Source organism: Rattus rattus, chromosome 5 (assembly GCF_011064425.1).
Source record: "Rattus rattus isolate New Zealand chromosome 5, Rrattus_CSIRO_v1, whole genome shotgun sequence".
NCBI classification, from domain to species: domain Eukaryota; kingdom Metazoa; phylum Chordata; class Mammalia; order Rodentia; family Muridae; genus Rattus; species Rattus rattus.
Genome location: NC_046158.1, coordinates 2,373,716 through 2,394,302, shown reverse-complemented (window position 1 = coordinate 2,394,302; position 20,587 = coordinate 2,373,716). Strand labels below are relative to the sequence as shown.

At 48.8% G+C, this 20,587-nt stretch overlaps 2 protein-coding genes across 7 annotated transcripts in view; one reads left to right on the top strand and one right to left on the bottom strand.

The window, feature by feature from the left end:
- Window positions 1-3,454, top strand: part of Angptl2 (angiopoietin like 2) — a 30,087-nt gene extending 26,633 nt beyond the window's left edge. Inside the window, exon 5 of the mRNA XM_032902707.1 lies at window positions 1,833-3,454. Within this exon, the coding sequence (XP_032758598.1) occupies window positions 1,833-2,032 (200 nt within the window). The 3' untranslated portion in view covers window positions 2,033-3,454. The remainder of the gene's footprint in view (window positions 1-1,832) is intronic.
- The window catches only part of Ralgps1 (Ral GEF with PH domain and SH3 binding motif 1), a 234,415-nt gene that overhangs the window by 105,136 nt on the left and 108,692 nt on the right, over window positions 1-20,587 (bottom strand). For all 6 annotated transcript variants that reach the window (XM_032902701.1, XM_032902700.1, XM_032902704.1 and 3 more), the window contains one exon: window positions 16,746-16,872. In XM_032902701.1, the coding sequence (XP_032758592.1) occupies window positions 16,746-16,872 (127 nt within the window). The remainder of the gene's footprint in view (window positions 1-16,745; window positions 16,873-20,587) is intronic.

The following is a 20,587-nucleotide window of genomic DNA, read 5'->3' as shown; positions in this document are numbered from 1 at the left end:
ACTCTGCCTGAGAACGTGTGTTCACAGTCCACTGAGGCTGCGCCATGCACTCCACACTCCAATGCTGGCCAGGCATCCTCAGCGAGCTGCATATTCTTGACTGGAAGTAAGGACAATGCCTCCTAGAAGGTCAGGGAATCGTATGAGAGCATCTGCCTCAGTGTCTGGTCAGGGTGCAGCATGCAGTAAGGAATCTGCATGGTGCTCTCTTACTGGCTACCCGTAATGTGAAGGCAGCACTAGAAGAAAGCCACTAAGAGGAAACAGGTAATGGAGAAGAAGTCATTTATCTGTATTAGATCCTCAAAGCCAGGTCTTAACTAACCAAGAAACAAAGAATACAGACAAATCCAAGATGCCCAAGTAGGCTAAGCCTTAAGTATAAACACCCCATACCCATGTCCTCCATTCCAGCTCAAGGCTTCGAAGCCTATGACCCAGGAACATTTTGTGAGGTTCAGGGCTCCAGAGGCTGACACTACCTCTGAACTGAGACTTCATCTGTTTCCTAGGCAGGCCGCCCATGCTACCTAGCCACCCGTTATGTTCTGGTCTGAAAGTGGACCTTGTCCCTTTGAGGAGTGAGCTCTGGGGACTGTCTCAGAAGCAGCTTATGCTTCAAGTGATCCCTGATACCTACATATTAAGTCAGAAGAAACTCACCCCAGGTCCCCAAGGCTGTAGTGGATAGTTTATACAATTTCAAGGCCAGACGGAACAGGACCTGCCTGTCCTTATACCACAGAGATCTAGCTGTTCATTTTGGCACTGAACTAACTCTGCTGTAAGGGTCACAGAAAAGCAGCCATTGCTCTGTAGTGTGTATGGGGTGAGGGTGGGGGTGGGGCAGGGTGTCCTCTGAGCCAACATTACAAAAGCTTTCTGAAAAGGCAGAAGGATGGCCTTCATGTGCCTGATGCTTGGCTGTGGGGCTACAGTATGTCTTTGAAAGCTATCATAGGGAGTAAAGAAACTGTCAGATGGGGTTCGAGGGTAACAGGGCTGGGGCCAGGGTATGCATAGAGAGACTGCGGGGGCTCTCCCTGTCCACCCAATGCAGTACTGCCACTTGATCCTAGTGTGTTAGGATGTGGCTAACAGAAGCCCCAAGAGAAACTCTAGGAAATATGGGACAGCTGAGGTTAAGGCTCGGCTGAAAGCTGCCGGTGACCTCCTCACCCTCCTCCTGTGACTTCTACCGGAGACAGCTCCTCCTTGAGGAAGGGGTGGCTCTTAGGACCAGACCCCAACTAAGTCCAGGTGACCGGACTCTTCTTGTCCTCCCTCTGTGGGATACCATGCCCCTGCATGCCTGCTTGTACGTTGTCTGCACTTCTTATTCCTGAACCACTTGTCCTTGGCGGCAGGGTGCAGTACAATGTGACAATGCCAAGGGTTTCATGGAAATGTCCCTCTTTACGAAATAACACAGAAAGTTATCTGGACAGAATTCAGGCTGGGGAGTCCAAGAAGGGCATTTCATCTTAAACACCTCCCTCAGCCATCTGAAAGAGTCTTTTCCAGCCCTTTCAAGTCTTAAAAAATTGTAGAGAGAGCAGTTCTCCCTTTCTCCAGCCCACAGCAGGCCACTTCCATTTTCATCCCTGAGTGGACCCCAGGCCAAGGGCTAAGCATGGCCCTTATTTACCTCACAGCAGTCCCATGTGGTGGGCATTGTTTTGTCCTTTTACTGAGAGGCTAAGCCGCCTATCTGCAACCTACCATCAGCTCATCATAAAGCTAAGCTGCAAAAGTAGGCCTCCTACGGAGGGTTCTGTGGAAGACCCTGAGTACACACAGCTTAACACTCCTGACACCATTCTCTCCTACAGGAAACTGTGCCCACTATCAGAAGGGAGGATGGTGGTACAATGCCTGTGCTCACTCCAACCTCAATGGGGTCTGGTACCGTGGGGGCCATTACCGGAGCCGATACCAGGATGGGGTCTACTGGGCTGAGTTCCGAGGAGGATCTTACTCACTCAAGAAGGTGGTGATGATGATTCGGCCCAACCCCAACACTTTCCACTAAGCTCTCTCTGCCTGCTCACTTACGGCATTGCCAGAAGCCATCCCAACTGTGCGACGTCAGCACAGCTCTTCACTGGCCCACCTCAGGCTGGGAGGACAGAGTGCTGGACTCTGCTCTCCAAGTGGCTGTCAGATGATGGAGATGAAAGGTCTTCTCTGCCCCTCCTGCCTTCTTTTACACCCAGCCATCCCTGTATTCCAGGACAGGACAGAACTGCAATCTTCCAATCAGTTAAGTCTTAATAAAAATTTCAACTGCCAATACTGCCAGATGTGACAGGCATGCACACGAGCCACCGCGTGTGTGCTCTTAGACACACGTGGGATGTCTAGATACACGCATGGGTTTCCACATATACTTAACCTTTCCGTGCTCAGTTCTTAGGTTCTGACTCCAGCACCACAGCTTCCTGCTTCAGACAATGTATGTCAAGGACAGAACAGGCCATGGAGCCCTGACTTCAAAAAAGTCCTTGGCACTGCCTGGACTTTTTCCAGAGTGTCTGCAAGTTCATCTCCCACATAGGAGTTCCTGGCCTTCTCTCTTTGGAACCCCTTTGGGCACATGATCAACCACCTCCCCTTCCACGGTTGTACTTCCCCTCTCAGGACGGCTCAGCATCACTCCATCCAGTTACCCTTCAGCCTGCATCTTCTGTGTCTGGCTACTCACTGGAAGTCAAGGGTCCTCTTCTCCCTTCTCCCCTGGCCTCGCCTTTTCTGCCACACAGACCTTTATTTCTGGCACAATTCATTAGCCTCTGGGCAGGAAACAGTCTGGGCTCAGGTTCAGGCTGGGAAAGGGAAGGCCCAGCCAAAAGCCACAGTGGCAGCCTCAAAGACCTGCATGCACCTTCCATTCATACTTTAGCCTCCACAGAATTTTAACCTCTACACAAAGAGAACCCTGCTTTGCCAGAGACACTCCACTGGAGAGAAGTCGCTGCCAATAGGTTGGGACCCCAGAGAGCTGCAGATTTGAGGTCCTGTGCCCATGGGGAACAAACTTCATTCATCCTGTCACCAAGCTACATCTCCCTAGAAGATAAGGCCACAGAAGGAAAAACTGACCACTTTCCATGAGCTGCAATGCCCTCAGGGGTTCCTGGTGCACTGCAGCAGAGTGGCTTCCTGAGTCCTGCTTAGAGTTACCAGATGACTGCCACGCCAGGGGCAACAGATAAATCAAGGTGAGACCCTCCGGTGGGTGAGTGTGCTGGACGTGTGAGGTGCGGGGCATTTGGTACTGTCCACATCTGGGTGCACAGCCCATTACCTCAGCATTTCTCCCAGTGTACCATGTAGCATGTCTGTGTATAAATACAAGGGGGGGTTGTTTCATTTTTGTTTTTTTAAAATATATTGCCTTGTAACGACACAAATCTGCAATAAAAGCCATCAGTGTTGTGTGGATATACCCACACTGTGTGTTGCTCTTCTAGAATGCCTTCCTGGGGCTTCTGTTAGTAAAAGCAAGAACTGCAGCATCTCGCATATGTAAGGCCATCAAGACCATAGCCTCCTACCTGCCCCATCAGGTCCCCATGCCAGGGAACCTCTAGCCATTGTGGCTCTCTGTAGCAGAGCTTCCATTTCTGGCTAAGTTTCAAATGCCCAAGCAGCAGGTAGTTAACGCAAGGGGGGAAGGGGTGTCTCAGAGCTGTTCCTACGTAACCAGCTATGGCCCAGGCCTTCCCTTATCCTGCCAAAGCTACTATATTATCTAAGCCAACCCTCCTTAAAGACTAGTGCAGGCAACAGGCTCCCACACTGCCTGCCAGGACCGTCTCCTTGTAAAACAGACTAGGGAGGGAAGTTTGAGGCGTGATGGGAAGCTCTGAAACCATGAAGGAAGAAATCAAGGGCAAAGATGAGCAAGACTAGTATCAAATAACAGAAGCCTCTGAGCTATGGAGTACTTTGTATGTAGTAGTACTTTGTATGTGGTACTTTGTATGTTAGCTCCGAATACAGAATTAATATTCATACCATGTCCAAACTCAGATTCAGCAGGTATGAGCACTACGGCAGAGAACTTGGTAACGCTCATGACCAACTTAGATGTCCCAAGTGGCTGATGGGTGAGAACAAGGGAGGTGCCCTAATGAAGGAGAAGACATCACATGCTGCCTCTTGGGTTTGCAAAGATGGAAAGAAATTCGGGTTGATAAGACATGGAGAAATATCTTCTTCTAGTTTAGGACAGAACTAAAAAGAGACTCAAGGTACCATGGCCTACACTCTTGGCCCTAGCGGTCCTTAACCACCATGGGAATGCTCCTCTGAGCATTAAGCTGGGGTAGTAGTCAAGCATTTCCAGAAAGTTAAGAGTGGGCTTGAAGTTGGACTTGCTGCTTTTCTGACACAGTAGAGAGGGAGGGAGTCAGCATTCTACCTTACAAAAGAACTTGAAATGATCCAGAAGAAACCACCCAGAAGGTACAGGGTGACGGGCACTCAACACAAATTCATAACTTGTTCCCGTCACCTGTAGTTGTTGGGGTGACTGGAAGCTGGACACTGCCTAAGGACAATGTCCCAACCTTGGTGCAGACGCCAGTCACACCTCCCACATACATGGAGTTGGGGTGAGGAACAGGGCTGAGGAAGACAAGGCTCATCCCTCCAGATCCCTGGTCTTGGGGTCAAATCCCCAACAGAGTTCTGGTCAGGAAAACCAGGCTGAGCAGTGTGAAGCAGACACCTCCTCCCCCTGCCCCCAAAGAATCTGAGATCCAAATGAAACTGACACCAACTGTTTCTCCCAAACCTCACCCCAGCACTCCCATCCCACTTTGTATGTATGTACATGTATGCACACATGATGCTGTATGGTGTATGTATACATATATTTTATGTGTGAAGAGGTCAGGGGAGGATGTCAAGTGCCTCCCTCTATCTGAAGCTCCCTGTTTTGCTAGATTAACTAGCCAGTGAGCTCCTGGAATCTGCCTATCTCCAACCCCCAGCACTGGGGTTAAAGGCACTTGCAGCCATGCTTAGCTTTTATGTGGGTGCTAGGGATTTGAAATCAGGGCCTCCTGCCTCCACAGCAACTCCTCTTACTCACTGAGTCATCTCCCTAGTCCCCAAGTCAAGTCTTACTCAAATCATATGGTGTATGTGTGAAAAGACAAGGAGTGAGGTTTGCAGAGACAGATACACAGTCTGTTCTCCCAAGGAGGAGGGGAAGTCAGCTCAGTAGCAGTAAGTTGAAGCCTGGAGAAGGAGTTGTGCTCAGGAATCCTGAATGTAAGTGCACATACACAGCCAGGCAGCCTCCTGGGCTCTGACCAGGCAGAGAGTAATACCCTGACCTTCACCAGGGATATTGCAAACCCACAACCGCACAAGTTCCAACAGCACCGAATTCTCTCTCCTTGGTGGGCTCACCTGTCTACAGATATGGATATAAAGCAAGAGAGTCCACCTTCCTCCTTCCTGTTCCTCAGTGTCAATCTCAGCCAGTCTCTGGGAACAGCAATGCTGGCTGGTACCAAGAAGCCCTATCCACAAAGGCTACTGCTTGAGCAACACTGAAAACGATCTACAGGCTTCTGGATGTCATGGTGGTGTGAGTGCACAGGTCCTCAGTGTTTGGTTTCCCTGGATCGTCCATCCCTGACCTGTCCCAGTCTTGCTATGTTACTATAGCAAGAAACCTGAGAGGAGGAAAGGGGCACTGTTACATGTGCAAAAAGGTGCCTGATGAGGGTGGTTTCACCTGAGAGTCCAGAAACTACAGAGAAAATAACAGCTACTGAGGACCCAGAGCAAGTGTGAGCGAGCTCTGCAAGAAGGTTTCTGGAAGCAGCCTCTGCAGCTTTAGCCAATGCCCTCTTAGGATCTGTGCATTCAGTGACTGGAAAAGACCCCAGAGGAGGGAGTGTCCTCTAGCACTCCAGGGAGGGTTGGTGGCCCCTCACCCCAACAGAAAATACCAGGATGAAGGGGCTCACCACTTTCAGAGTAGATCCCAAGTCTAAGGCACCAAAGCAAGGAGATGGGGAGTCTAGGCCCAGAGTGTAGCCTGGTAGGGCAGGGGCAAGGCAGAAACCTAGGGCATAGTGGGGAAGCAGCATTTTTCCTTCAAGGAGAGGAGCTGGGGTAAACAGAAGGAAAGTGAAATACCACTGAGAGGGGAGGGGATGAGCCAGCTGAGTTTTTGAACCCAGCACAAGCACTGGATGAAAACCAGGCCACTGCAGACACCTCCCCACCCCCATCCCAAGCCCAGAGCACACTAGGCTGGTGGGAAAGGCAGTGGGACTAACAAAAACCCAACAAAAAGCCCACCTCGTGTCTTGCCAGGCTCCAGGCATCCAGACCAGATCTCTACACAGAACCACCTGGAATGAGGGTACAGTTAGAAGGGACTGAGTTTTGTCACTGATGAGACTAAAGGGCCTGTGAGTCTCAGCTTCACCTGGGGGACAGGGTTGAGTGGGAGAAACAAAAAATAAAATATCCACAGAGAAGGCTTGAAAGGTACATGGAGGAAAAATGAGGTTGGTTTCTTACACCTGGCTGAGTCTGGCTCACTTAATAAGAGGGTCACATAAGGACATGAGCTATCTCATAAGGATCAGGAACCAGAAACTGCCTGGAAAGTCTTCAACAAACAAGGAATAGCCACCTCTCTCCCCTTCCTGTGTCTCTCTCTCTCTGGGTTTCTCACTGGGATCCATCTACAGTCCATTCTCACTGCTGTCTGGGACCATCGTGCCAGGCCACAATTCTCAGCAGGGGATCCTGGCTGAGTGCCAGCAGTTCCACACCAATGCCAGCTCCTGGGCAAAGGAACCAATGGCCAGCCTGATCCACACCATCCTACCTTAGAGCACAGCTGGGTGGAATGAATACTGATGTTAGGGGATATCAGGTTCTCAGGAGATGAGGAGGGACACAGGCAGTATGTATATCAATAAAAACGTTTAGACACATACGAAAAAATGTTTAGACACACTCCAGTGGTGACTAGTCCCCATTCCCTCCAGGATATTAGCTTGATGGATGCCATGTTGCTACTCATCATGGGGTCCTAGTCTTCAGACCCTCCTCTGCTGACTTTTACCTCTCCTGAAATGAACACCCACCTCTCCAGGCCTACCTGAGTCATTAGCATGATACCTAGTAGTATCCTAAGGGCCACAACCTGCACTTTATAGGTCTCTCTGGAGACGAGAAGCAAGAAGGTCCCCACTGCTGGCTACGGCTAATGCCATCTCCCATCTGTTACACACTCTCTATGTGTATGTCTCTAGATGTTTCCAACTGGAGGAAGTGGACTATATTAGTACCCTCTCTTCAACACAGAAATCTGAGGCTCACATATGAAAGTGATATGTAGCCCAAGACACTCAGAATTTGAGTACACACATTAATCTGATTCCTGAGTTCACAGCCATAGAGGCAGGGATGAAGGGAACCACGTGGCTCCTATTACCTCATCTCCAATGAGGACAGGGGTAGCAGCTGGCCAGGTACTGGGACGCCAGGCCTTAGACATCTGCGCAGCTTACCCTGGCATATGGGCACAGAATAGCAGGGGGTAGTGAAGAGATTTTACTGTTCCTTGGGCACTCTGGCAGGGTGAAAGCCACTGGGCCCTGCCTTTCTCTTTTTCTTCCATCAGAATCAAGAGCCAATCGTCCTACGTCCTACACACTCAGTAGTCCTGACCTCTGGCACCATTTTTGGCTGGCCTCCTCCATCAGATAGTAAGTGGACCCTGGTCAGGCTAGTCCATCTGGCCGCCACCACCAAAGAGTCTGCTAACCACAGTCTCTCAGATCCTAGAATCAAGCTAGAACTAACCCTTGCCTAGGCTGCTGCTCCTTATGGATGCCTACATACCTTGCTATAGAGTCAGTCACGTCCCCGTCTTCTGGAGCTGGAGTATCCGACCTAGTTTGGCCCGGATATAGAGCATCCTTCTAATCTGTACTGTCTCCCAAAGCACTGCCATGGGATCCTTCCCCACATACCCATGCTCCAGCTGACTGAACTCCATGATAGTTCCAATGAAACTGGATCCACAAGCTGATCAGAATATACTCCCTTCCCTCTGCCTCAGTATGACCTGAAGCTAAGGGACATCACATGATAGGACAGGGTACCTTTTCACATCTGCCTGGAGACTTTGCAAAGCTGGCAGAAGTCAGAGTCTTGTTCATGTGGAGGGAGCTGTATGATGACAGAGGCCTGCAATCTCATCTCAGTAACAGAAGGGTGACATCTCAGTGTCACCCCCTCAAAGTCTGGAATGCTGAGCAGGCGCCAGGCATACATTTAGGCCAGCCTGTTTGCCATGGGCAGTGCATACAGGGAGAGGGGGCTGGAACAGATAGCCAGGAAACAAACCCGGAGTGAGTAACACCTGTGGGAGAATTCAGAAACACCTACACTCTAGGCTGGAGACCGATCACCTTCTGAGAATGCCACAGTGACTAGGCGACTGAGAAGGAAGGCTGAGAAGGACAGTGTCTAGGCGACTGAGAAGGAAGGCTCTGAGAAGGACAGTGTCTAGGGGACTGAGAAGGAAGGCTCTGAGAAGGACAGTGTCTAGGGGACTGAGAAGGAAGGCTCTGAGAAGGACAGTGTCTAGGGGACTGAGAAGGAAGAGCTCTGAGAAGGACAGTGTCTAGGGGACTGAGAAGGAAGCTCTGAGAAGGACAGTGTCTAGGGGACTGAGAAGGAAGGTTCTGAGAAGGAAGGTTCTGAGAAGGACAGTGTCTAGGGGACTGAGAAAGAAGGCTCTGAGAAGGACAGTGTCTAGGGGACTGAGAAGGAAGCTCTGAGAAGGACACAGTGTCTAGGGGACTGAGAAGGAAGGCTCTGAGGACAGTGTCTAGGGGACTGAGAAGGAAGCTCTGAGAAGGACTGAGAAGGAAGCTCTGAGAAGGACAGTGTCTAGGGGACTGAGAAGGAAGGTTCTGAGAAGGACAGTGTCTAGGGGACTGAGAAAGAAGGCTGTTGGCAGCAAACAATGGGAGCCTTCTCAAAGGTGACTGGACAGCAGCTACCATGAAGCCTCTCTCCATCCTAGAGTTCCCCGTGCTTATGAATGCTCCGCTGGGCAAAGAAAGGTGCAGATGCCCAGGTGTGTTCCCTGTAAATGGAAGAAACAGAAACATCACAGCTCCTCAAATGGGCTATACCCCAAGTATCCAAGGGTTCCACAGGACCACAAGAATGACAGTGTGTACATCTGCAGTCATTAAAAAGGATCCATGACACTGGGTGGAGAAAACATGTAAGGGACAAACAATATGCACAAAAAGCTCCGTCTGGTTAAAAAGCTCAGGGTAGGACCATGGCGTGACCCTGATAGCTGTGGACTGCGTGGACAGGGTACACTCCAGCTTCTAGCAATGGTGCCACTAGGGTGAAGCAGAGCAACATTCACACTTTATTTTATAGGCTCATTTCTAATGTGGATGATCTTCTCAGCAAGTAGTAATTTTTAATGACATTTTAGAGCGGGTGCACAGTGCCATCCCAGGGCACAGCCTTTCTGTGTGGTCACATAGGAAGGAATGGAGTTTCCCTCATATGCCCGGAGCCCAGGGTGCACTTGTCTACAGACACAACCCTCCTCAAGAGCAACCTTCCAGGCCTTTCCAGACCCCAGTGATCATCCCCAGACATCTTCCTCCCTCTAGAGCGACAAGTGGCAACCACCGTAGAACATCCCCTGCGCGTCGGCTTCGGGGAGGGGCTGAGCATGCTCTTTACCACACAGTCTCCAGCAAGCACACAGTGAGAGTTCATCTTTCGTTCCCATAAAGACAGAGCAACAAAGAACATCGTCTGAGTAGGGCGTATAGACCAGCTACCTTCACCTTCTCGCTGCTGCCTCAAACGCCCCAAACAACCTTAGGCATTCTTAGAGTTTCTACGCAGAGAACGTAGGCAGGTCTGAGGCAGACGCCTCTGCCTTCAGATGTGAGGGAGTAGTCAAGCTGCAGCCCAAGGCTCTGGCCTCATTGAAGGCTCAACTTTTGAGCAGAGTCTGCTTCTTTGCCACAGGGGCTTCTCCACAGGACCACAGAGCACAGGCTGGAGTCCTGTGGGACGGGCGACCCCTGAGTAAGAAGGAACGGATGTATTCTCTTATCTAATCTCTTAGAGTCACCCCATCATTGACCTTATTCATACCCTATAGCTGCAAAATAAACTAAAAACAAAACCTCAGAGCAAGGGGGTTGGGTGACTCAGAACCTGTCACATGAATGATGAGACCACTATTAATGTTACTTTCTCATTAGAGAGCCAAAGGCTAAAGAAGTCAGGGGGATGGGTTCCCCAGTGAGAACCCAGGTCCCTGCTATGAGAATGTTGTCTAGTGCACGGCAGCATGCTTAAGCCCTTACCTCATTTGTAGTCCTAGACAAAGCCTGACCCAGAGCAACACTGACGGTAGTTCTACCTCCGGTCCCAGCCTGGCTGGGAGCCATGTGCCCTGGGGCTCCTCTCCTGACCACTGTGTTTTCCTCCCTCTGTTTATCTCCATGGAAACAGAGGTGGTGAACTGAAGGACCTAGGTGGAACCCTAGCCCCAGCATGAGCTCAGTTAAACTTGGTATTCATCTGGCCTATGGTTGTGTAAGAGGTCAAATTGTGGGGTAGTCTCATTTACAAATTGGGGGTATTTGATAATATCCATTGGCCTCTTGCAATGTCCTGTAGAAATTTAATTTTTAAGGTAACAAATCTGGAGGCTGTGCAACTAAAAGTAATTTTCTCCCTTCTGGAAGGGAATGACTTAAAGCAATACACAGTTTACCACAAAATCATGGGAAAGTATCTTTAAATCACTTGTCTGGTTGAGCCTGGGCTGAGAGAGAAGTACCTTCCTGTTTGTTGGATCCCAGGCAGGCTTGGATAGCTGCCTTGAAGAAGGAGAAACATGTCTAAACAGTCTCTCAGCTAGAAAAGGAGGACAGCAGTCAGCCCTGACAGAGCTGTGGACACAGCAGCAGGGAAGAGTACGCAAAGAACACCCACCGCCCTTCCTCAGACCCAGCTTAGACTTCCTCTGTGGCCCTGAGAGCCCCTTTCCGTTCTTAAGACCTGCAGCCCCAGCCGAGCAAGAAGATGTCCAGCTAGAGAGCCAGGCTGGGAAGGTAGGAGGCAACCAGACAGAAGAGTGGGAGGAGTCAGCGAGCTGGGGCCAGGCACGCACTGGAACAGCAACCGTTAGGCAGGAGCTATGGAACAAGTGAGTGAAAAAAGGCCAGGCTCTTTCCTGTGAGTGGGTTTTTCTCCGCTGCACATTAAAGGGAGAGACTACCTTAGTGCTGGTTAATTTGGTGCCATCTCCATTACCCCACAGTATGGATGTGCTGCTGTTGGATTTGGTCTGGGGCAGGGTGGCCCCCACTGGGGTAACAGCTACTCAGATGAATGTCTCTAAGGACAGTGTGCCTCAGCCCTGCTGGCACTGGCTGCACCCAGTCCCATGCTCACTCTTTCAATTCCATGATAAGAGGAAGCACGCCTGAATTCTCAAAGCCCAAGGCCAGGCTGTGTGTGGGTCTCCATCAGGTGCAAGGGCTGTGTTCACTTGGTCTTGGGTCTTTCTAAGACTCTGCTCTCAGAGAAGTCGTCTCTAGACGCCTTTCCCTCCCCTTGGTAGTCTGAACAGCAGTGACTGATCACACACTCACACATGGCCCCTGGCAAGTCTTCTCTCCTCCATCCATACTCCCTGGAAGCCATTTAGTGTGCTACAGTCACAAACATGAAAAATGTAAACCCAGCAGGGGCTTTGCTTAAAACTTTCCCCTCCCCCACAGCCTGGGCTTCCCACTCTTAGTGTCCAGCCCCTCAGGGATCTGTTCCCTTCCTTCCATGCAGCCTTGTCCTCTGACACATTCCCTTCTCCATCATTCTTGACTCTAGCCAGTTTTTCTGCCAAACATGTTTTCCCAACTCACTAGAACCCAGACAAGGTACGCCCTCAGCTTCTCCCTTCAGAGTGTCTGGCTTACTTCTCATTCCTTGCGAACAACTAGTGCCCAGGGCTAGTTTGTGAGAGGCGACTGACCCCATGCAGTGGCACTGAGGTGTTCATCTGCTGCTCTGGGAGACCCTGAGCACTCAAGTGCATAGGTTGGTGGGTGGGTGGTTCTTTAAGGTTCTTTTAGTTTCTGGCAGTTTGACCCAGCTGCTCATAAAGAACTTACCTCTGTTCTAAACTTCAAATTTTATATTTAAGAATAAATGCTTTATTTTCCAAATGGAACGGTCTACTTGTCTAAAGGAGTAGCTCAGACTCTAGAACTTTCCTTCACACACTCAAGGCATTGGTAAGTTTACTTCTTTGTATCTCCTTGCTATTGAGGGCTGTCAGGAGGCTTGGTTCTTTGCTCCTTAAGACGGTGCAATTTTCCACACTGCTACAGTACTTTGAGATTGGCACAGAAGCATTTCGAATCCATTACATTCCTAATTTTATTTAGCTATTTCCTGGAAGAAATAGTGAACAGTGAAAAACCAAATACCTCTAGATCGAAACAGTGGCTCCGAAGTGAGCAGTAAAGCCGATCTCCCCTCCCATCCCCATCAGAAGTCAGCACTCAGACAGGGAGGTGCTGTCACACTGACTCAGGGACAAATGTGGACAGTCTATTCCCTTATATTATTTCACAGTTTGGAAGGAGCTAATGTGAAGTCTGGTTTTGCTTTTAATATAATGTTTTTTTCTCTCAATATTTTAATTAATGTATTTTAATTTTTAAAAATGTATTGTATGTGTATGTCTTTGCACTATGTGTATGTCTGGAACCTCAGAGGCCATATGAGAGGTTCTGGATCCCTGGAACTGGAGTCACGGGTATTTGTGAGCCACCGTGTGGGTGCTGGGAATCAAACCGTCACTCTCTGCAAGAGCCATCAATCCAGCCCTGCAGTGTTTTTTAAATCATGCTTTACGGGGTACACAGGATACTGAAGTGCAGCCAGCTGTCTCTGAAATCCGGGAGTGAAAGAGCAGGGTTAAGCTAGGGACAGCTGTGAAGACCAGTGAAGCCATCTTGACCAGGAATATGCTAACCTGGGGACTAGGTTAGCGTCAATCCTTCCACAGAGCGTCACAAAAGGAAGCCTACCCTGGTGGATAGAGGTGGACCCCTGCTTCGTCAGAGAGGAGACATTATCAGTGGGACCTGGAGCATCAGGGACTGGCCAAGTGTTTCTCCTCCCACCCTCTTGGAAGAGACCTGTAATGAGACTCTGCCAGGGGAAAACAAATGGCTTGGACATTTTTTCCTGTATTGTCCTTTCCAGGAATTACATAACTGCTCCCATTTAGATAAACACATCCACCCTAGACAGGTTGGGGTTTCAGAAGGATCCACTGGGTAGGGCTTAAGGATGACAGTCAGACAGCAGACGGAAGTCCAGACCCATCAGGCAGATAGAGGAACTTACTCCATGTTCTCTTATGCACATGACAACATGCCATGGTCACCCCCATCCTGAGAATGGGACACAGTAGGCCCAGGCACACCCTACTCCTCCCCTCTGACTCTGCTGAGCTAGGGTTGCTCTGCTTCAAGATAAGAAGTGTAGTTTAACTGTGTCAGGGGGAACAGAGCCACCTGAAGGCTGAGGAGCAGGAACATGATCACTTGAGGGGCTCTCGCAGAGCCAAAGCAGGCAATCAGAGAACTCAGGGAGCCTCCAGGAAGCACCTGCTAGAGAAAGGAGATCCAGGGCAAGAAGGGCTGCTTCTGTCCAGACATGCCAAGTGGCAAAGGTCCCAGAGGCCAGAGCAGACCCGCTGATGGCCTAGGAAACCTCAAGACGACACTGCTTCACAGTCTAGGAACAGCCACAATCCAGAGACTCAACAGGTACCTTATTAAGGGTCAGGCAGGGAAATGATTGCCTGGATTACAGAGATGGGAAGGGCAGTGTCAACATTTTAGAGCTATGGCCTGTCCATGTGCATCAGCCTTGGCTCTGACACTTCCCACTTACATGGCCACTGCGACCTCAGTGCCTTAGCTATTGAGATCACACAAACAGCACAGCTAAAGGGTCAGCAAAGGGCATGGAAGGTAAGGGACACACAACAGCCCTCACAATCATTCCTAGGGAAAAATGACCCTTGGGAGATGGAGGTAAGAAGATGGAGGTAGGCAGCATGTTCATGACCATCCTTGACCACATAGTGACTTCAAGGCCAACCTAGACTACATGAAACCATGTCTCAGAAAAAACAGAGAGCTGGGGGACAAGAACAGAATTCTTTCTGACATCAGAGCACCCTCTTTACCTGAGCACATGGCAGCCGTGGTCCCTCCCCTCCCCTCTCCAGCACCTCTGTACCATATGCCCTCTCCTAGATGACAGTCCTGTCAAGCTACAGGTGCTGTCCACGGGAGCATGTGCTCTCTTGGGACAGCCAGCAAACACACATACACCACAGCTCACAGCAAGCCAGAAGAAGAGAATGGGGAAGGAGATGATTACACTGGGGAGAGAAAGAGAACGAGAAAGGGGAGAAGTAACAGCAATGCATCTCACATTGGGTAAAGCCAAGAAAGCAACTTAAAATTCTAAATTCAAACCCTGGTCAAAGAGTCATGAGCTATACATTCATATATAAGTGTATATTTATATATATGTCCTTATATACATTCATGTATTCTTACACCATCAAATTAGAATGTCACCAGTTATAGATAGATTAGATATCTATATATCACCAAGAATAATACTGCCAATTAACGTTACAAGTATTTTATCATAAATTTCAAAGGAGTTAAAATGTGGAAAAAAACATACCCTATATTAATAAAGTACAGTAAATTCAAAAGCAGAAAGATGTGACTGATTTTGAAAATCTAAAATCTAAACTTTAATTATTTGGGAAGTTCAACAGACAAACTAACAGGGCATACAAGGAGGGGAGGGGAGCGGACAACGATATAAACTAATGAAAGCAAATACACCTGTAATCCCAGCATTAGGAAGGCAGAGGCAGGTAGATCTGCATGAGTTTGAGGCCAGCCAGGTCTACACAGTGAGACTTTGTTTAAAAAAAAAAAAACACCATATATACAGAGAATTTGATATTTATAAGAGAAAACTGCATAACACAGAAACACAATATGGTCCAAAATTTAAATAAGGAAAAACTCTCCATGCTAATAATTTTGAAAGGTTGGGGCTGGAGAGATGGATCAGTGGCTCTTCCAGAGGTCCTGAGTTCAATTCCCAGGACCCACATGGTGGCTTACAACCATCTGTAACGGGATCTGATTCCCTCTTCTGGTTGTGTGTGTGTGTGTGTGTGTGTGTGTGTGTGTGTGTGTGTGTGTGTGTGTGTGTGTGTGTGTGAGAGAGAGAGAGAGAGAGAGAGAGAGAGAGAGAGAGAGGAGTACTCAGTATACATAAAATAAATAAATTAAAAATAATAATTTTTAAAGATTGGTCAAATAGACATTTTCCTATCTAGGAATAAAGAATCCATGTACAGAATGCTTACAGAGGATGCTTCAGAAGCTGCTGAAGGACAGGGTAAAGAACAGTACGAGTCTCGCAAGTCTCTTCTAGAAAAGCCTTTCCTCTCCTGGTTATAAAAACTGTTTCAGATCAGAACAAGATTGATTTTCTCCTGAAGACAAAACTACATACAGCATTTTTCATGTATCAAAACTGGCAAGATAAAAGGAAAGAAAAATAGATTTGAAATGAAAATGCCTGCTGGGTAGTGTTGGTGTATGCCTTTATCCCAGCACTTGGGAGGCAGAGGGATCTCTGAGTTTGATCTAAGTGGATCTCTGGTTCAAGGCCAACCTGGTCTACAAAGTGAGTTCCAGAACAGCCAGAGCTACACAGAGAAACCCTGTCTTGAAAATGAGAAAGAACAAGAAGAACGGAAGCAGCAGCAGCATGATCTCACCTTGTTTCGCAACAGCAACAACTTTTAAGGTGTACTCCGAACACATATGCTCACCTACCTCCAAGAAGCCATGGCAAAGCCATAGCCATACGCACTCCCACAAGGTCTTACAGCACAAGGCCGCTCACCACAGAGAGGAAAGGGGTGTAAAGAGCAACAGAGAAGAGGAGGACTGAGCCTGAGAAATCCAACTGATGGAATGGAGCCACAGTGCAGACAGACAACAGGAGATGTCTGATGTGAGTAAACATCACTGCCAGGGCAGTGAGTGAGTGAGTGAGATACAAAGCTTTTAATGGATAACTAAAGAAACTTTTTCCTTCTCTGAACTCCTATAATGAACACAGTTATAATTTGAAATTTTAGCAGTTGTTACTAGAATTTCTTTTGCTGAATTTTATGAGACAAATAATGACCAGAACACTCAAACAGAGGACTTATGCCTAGGTCCCCCAGTTTTGAAGGATCTGAATGAACCAGCAAGACATCATGACCTGCCAACATCATGGCCCATCTGGGCTGCAGCCTGGAAGCCTGGGGCCCTCGCAGCAGGGGAGCCCCAGCCCTCAGAGTCCAGGAACATAAGACAAGAGTTGCCTTGTTTCCACCTCACTAGTGTTCCTATCCTGGGAGGCATCAACAGCGTGCCCCCACCAAGGAGCCAAGCAAATCATCCCTTTACCCACGATCCCCGCCACTTTGGGGACATCTCAACTAGAAACTGTAAAAACATCTTATTTGGCCCCAAGCATGTTGCCTGGAAAGAGTAACAAAATAAGCCAACTGAGATTCATACCTAGATAAGGAATGCTGGGCACCATCTTCAGACTTCGGATGTAGTCCCGAGTTCGCTTGTAGTTGTCTTCTTTTGACATCAGGTAGTCCAGTTTCTCAAAAGTGGTCTTGTCTTTGCGATTTAAAAGCTGGAATGAAAAGAAATTATTTGAGAGAAGAAAAAAATAAATCTGAAAAGCTGATAGGACAGGGGCTATGACAAATGGCAAAAGGAAACACCTGAATGTGTGTCCACAACATATCAAACCCTGGATAGAAGTAAAGGTGCTAAAAGGCAGGACGATGACTCCACAGTGTCAGTCTCGTGGGAGTCAGCATCGGAGCCACCCGCCCACTGGCCTCAGGATGATCACCAACTCCTGCAGTACACATCCAACACTGATCTCTGCAGGGACAAATACTCCACAACAGCACAGGGCTCAGAGAATGCAGCAAATTGCTCACGGTCTCCAGGAGAGTCAGTCCAAAGCTCTAGCCAGTCTCTTCCCCCAAACACACCATGCTGAAAGATGCCATCAACTGCCACATGACTCAAGCCATGTGCCATGAGGAATTGACAGTGCTGCAACCCAGGGCTCTCTTCCAGATCCCCCCCACACACACATCCTGTGTCCTATTTCACTGGGCATGGTGTTCACAAAAGAACATTCTTTTCTTTAAGCGGCCATTACAGAGCCAACAGTTAAGAGACTCAGTGTGAGCAAGCCTATGAGAAAGGAGACACAGGCTCTGTGATGACTGAGTGCTTGGTATGGGAAGCCACTGCCTTGGGAGAGAGAGGATGGCTCAGTGTATACACACTGAACCTTCCAGAAAGGCAGAGACCTTAACTCCCGGAGTCTAAACTTGACACTGAGGACTTACAGTCATGTGCCAAGTCAAAGTCTAGTGGCAGGAAATGCCAAGATGCATCTTCAAATGCAATGGCTTTGAGGAAAGGAGTTTAGAAGCAGCAGCTAAGCTTGAGAAGAGGGGTTGGGGTAGGACCACCAGAATGAGTGGTTTGGGTATAACATGAGACTAAGTGAGGAGGAGTTCTCCCAATTCTGGTTCCTGAAACTGAGGGTCAATGGCTAATGGCTAAGGTCAGGAATGCAGATGAAGGAGACCTTAGACCTGGGATGCCCTTGGCCAAACTTAGTCTTGAGATCCCAATGGTCTATGTAAGGATATCAGCCCTCACAGCTGCCGTGCCCACCAGACTGGAGCTGGCCACTGTCCAACACCCCACACAGCAGAGAAAAGTGGAACAGGTGCTGTCAGCACCAGGAAAGCAGAGACAGCAGTCAGCTCCTGGGACCTCAGCCTGCAGGAAACACCCTTGGGTGCAAGTGCCTGCTGCCTGAGAGAGCCCCAGCCTGCTTTGGGAAGGCTCTGTCAGATTCCTCCATCTTCAGTCTCTGGAGCCAACAATGATTTAGCCATGGGAGAGCCCACTGAGTCTGTGTGGTGACAGCCCAGGTACAGCGCAGGGGAGGCAGATATATTTTAGGGGAAGCCTCCAGGGCTGAAGCAACTAGAGACTGAGGAACAGCTTTCATTTTTTTCATGGAGATGTTCCCGACACACAAGGGCAGGGACATTACACGGATGCTAGGCACAACTCTGCTTAACTGGCTTGTTTCAAACTATTCTTCATGGTAACAAGTGGGTAGGAAATGATGCTATCCTCTACTGTGTGGAAAGCACTGCTGTATACAACTCAGCTGACCTCTGTGAACCCAAAAGCAAAAAGAAGTCGGGACTACCGCCTGTACTTCAGGGTCACCATCACCAGGACTGAGTAGCTTCTCCAGATCATCTCTGGGACCCATGGTTCAGTGGAGAGCTGGACAGACACACATTTTAGCAGCACAGCAGGTGAGTGAGGAGAAGGTGAGAGAGCACCTGTCAAGCAGACACATCCCATCAAGAAGAGCTGTACTCAGGGGCTGGAGAGATGCTCATGCGAACACTTGCCGAGGAGCCAGATTTGAGTCCCAGCACCCACATGGCACTCGTGACCGTCTGTAACTCCAGCCACAGGGGATCCAATGCCCTCTTCTGGCCTCTCAGGGCACCAAGCATGCAAGTGGTGTTCAGACATACACCATACACATAAATTATCCATACACATAAATTAAATAATGCCTTTATTGTTTAAAAACATCAGCTCCATACCTCCCACCTGCCCTAAACCTCAGTGGCTAGTCCCATCGAGGCCCTGGCTAGTCCCATCGAGGCCCTGGCTAGTCCCATCGAGGCCCTGGCTAGTCCCATCTAGGTCCTGGCTAGTCCCATCGAGGCCCTGGCTAGTCCCATCGAGGCCCTGGCTAGTCCCATCTAGGTCCTGGCTAATCCCATCGAGGCCCTGCCAAAGATCCATGACCTCCCTGTAATAATGGCCACAGGTCCCAGACCTTACATGGCTATTGGTTTCTTCTCCCTCCAAAGCATGACAAAAAACCTCCTCTCCTTGCGTCTGCCTTTTCCTTCTGGGACTGGGAAGTCCCGCCTGTATCTTCTGCCCAGTTTACTTTACTGATATTTCAAGAACCAATTGGGGAACAGAGGCTTAGCATCAGAATTACCCCTTTTGCACCACCACACCTGTTTTCTTTTTTTTTAAACTGATGCATACGAACTAGAACCCCACTGACTTTTTCCAATCACCTGCATTCATCCAGTTGTCACACAAATCCTGCTGCCTTCACTCAAACTGAGGCTTAGCCATTCTGATCCCCACACTGCTAACGTTCTGATCCCAGTTGGGCCACTGCCTGTGCTCCCCAGCATGTTCAGTCCACCTACCAGGAACCCAACCCTGTATGAGCAGCACCCCAGATTACTCTGTGCTCAGACTGTAGGTCTATCACCTCTGTCCTCCCTGAGTGTGTGTGTGTGTGTGTGTGTGTGTGTGTGTGTGTGTGCTCGCATACACACACACACACACACACACACACACACACTTAAGAAGGGCTGGATTTTGTGACCTTCCTAAATAGCTCCATTCTATATCTACAAAGAAAATCAGGTCATGATTGTATTTCTTAAGAATAATTGCTTTTAACATAAAGAAACTTAGCAGATTTTCCCATGTGTTTGACAACTGACTGAAAATTCCCTTTACTAAACTGAAGGGATGAACCAGATAAAAGAGGACACTAGACACAAGAGATGGGCATGTGTTCCTACTCGGGAACAGTAAGGGAGTCTGGGATACTCGATGACATGCAGGTCTTAGGAACAGCTGGTCCACGTGGACAGCTGAGAAGGCCACCTGCCTGGTAGCACACCTGTGGCACGAGGGATAGTTTATGGAATAAAAATATACAACTTTAAGATGATATGTAAGTCTGGAGAATAGGTGGCTAATGTGGGAAGGGAACCTTTACACTATCTATCTGTGTCTACGACATGAGCTTCTGGGACTGAGCTCAGATCCCAGGCCCAGGTAAAAGTGCCCTTACCTGCTGAGCTGATTCACTGCCCTGGGACTTTTCTAAAGAGAGAACTGGAATGACAGGTAAACTACTCAAGGAAGCACACAATACTCCTGTTTCACCTTCGGACTGTACAGTGAAGCCTGCTCTCACACTGTTAGCACTAGGACCCTGAATACTCATTTAACAAAGATGGCTGAACTGTTGTGATGGAGAAATGTGGAGGCTGGACCTAGAAAGCTAAGCTACTATGTCTAACCATTACTGAAGCTGGTGGATCAAGGATCTAGTAAAGCTCATGGTGGAACTATGTGGCACAGACTCTAAGAAGAAACCACCAGCCTGGAACGCTTACCTCTAAAGAGGGAGGGAGTGGGAAGGGCAGGGAGTGGAGGCAGGGAGGATTAGGGGTGTCGATGAG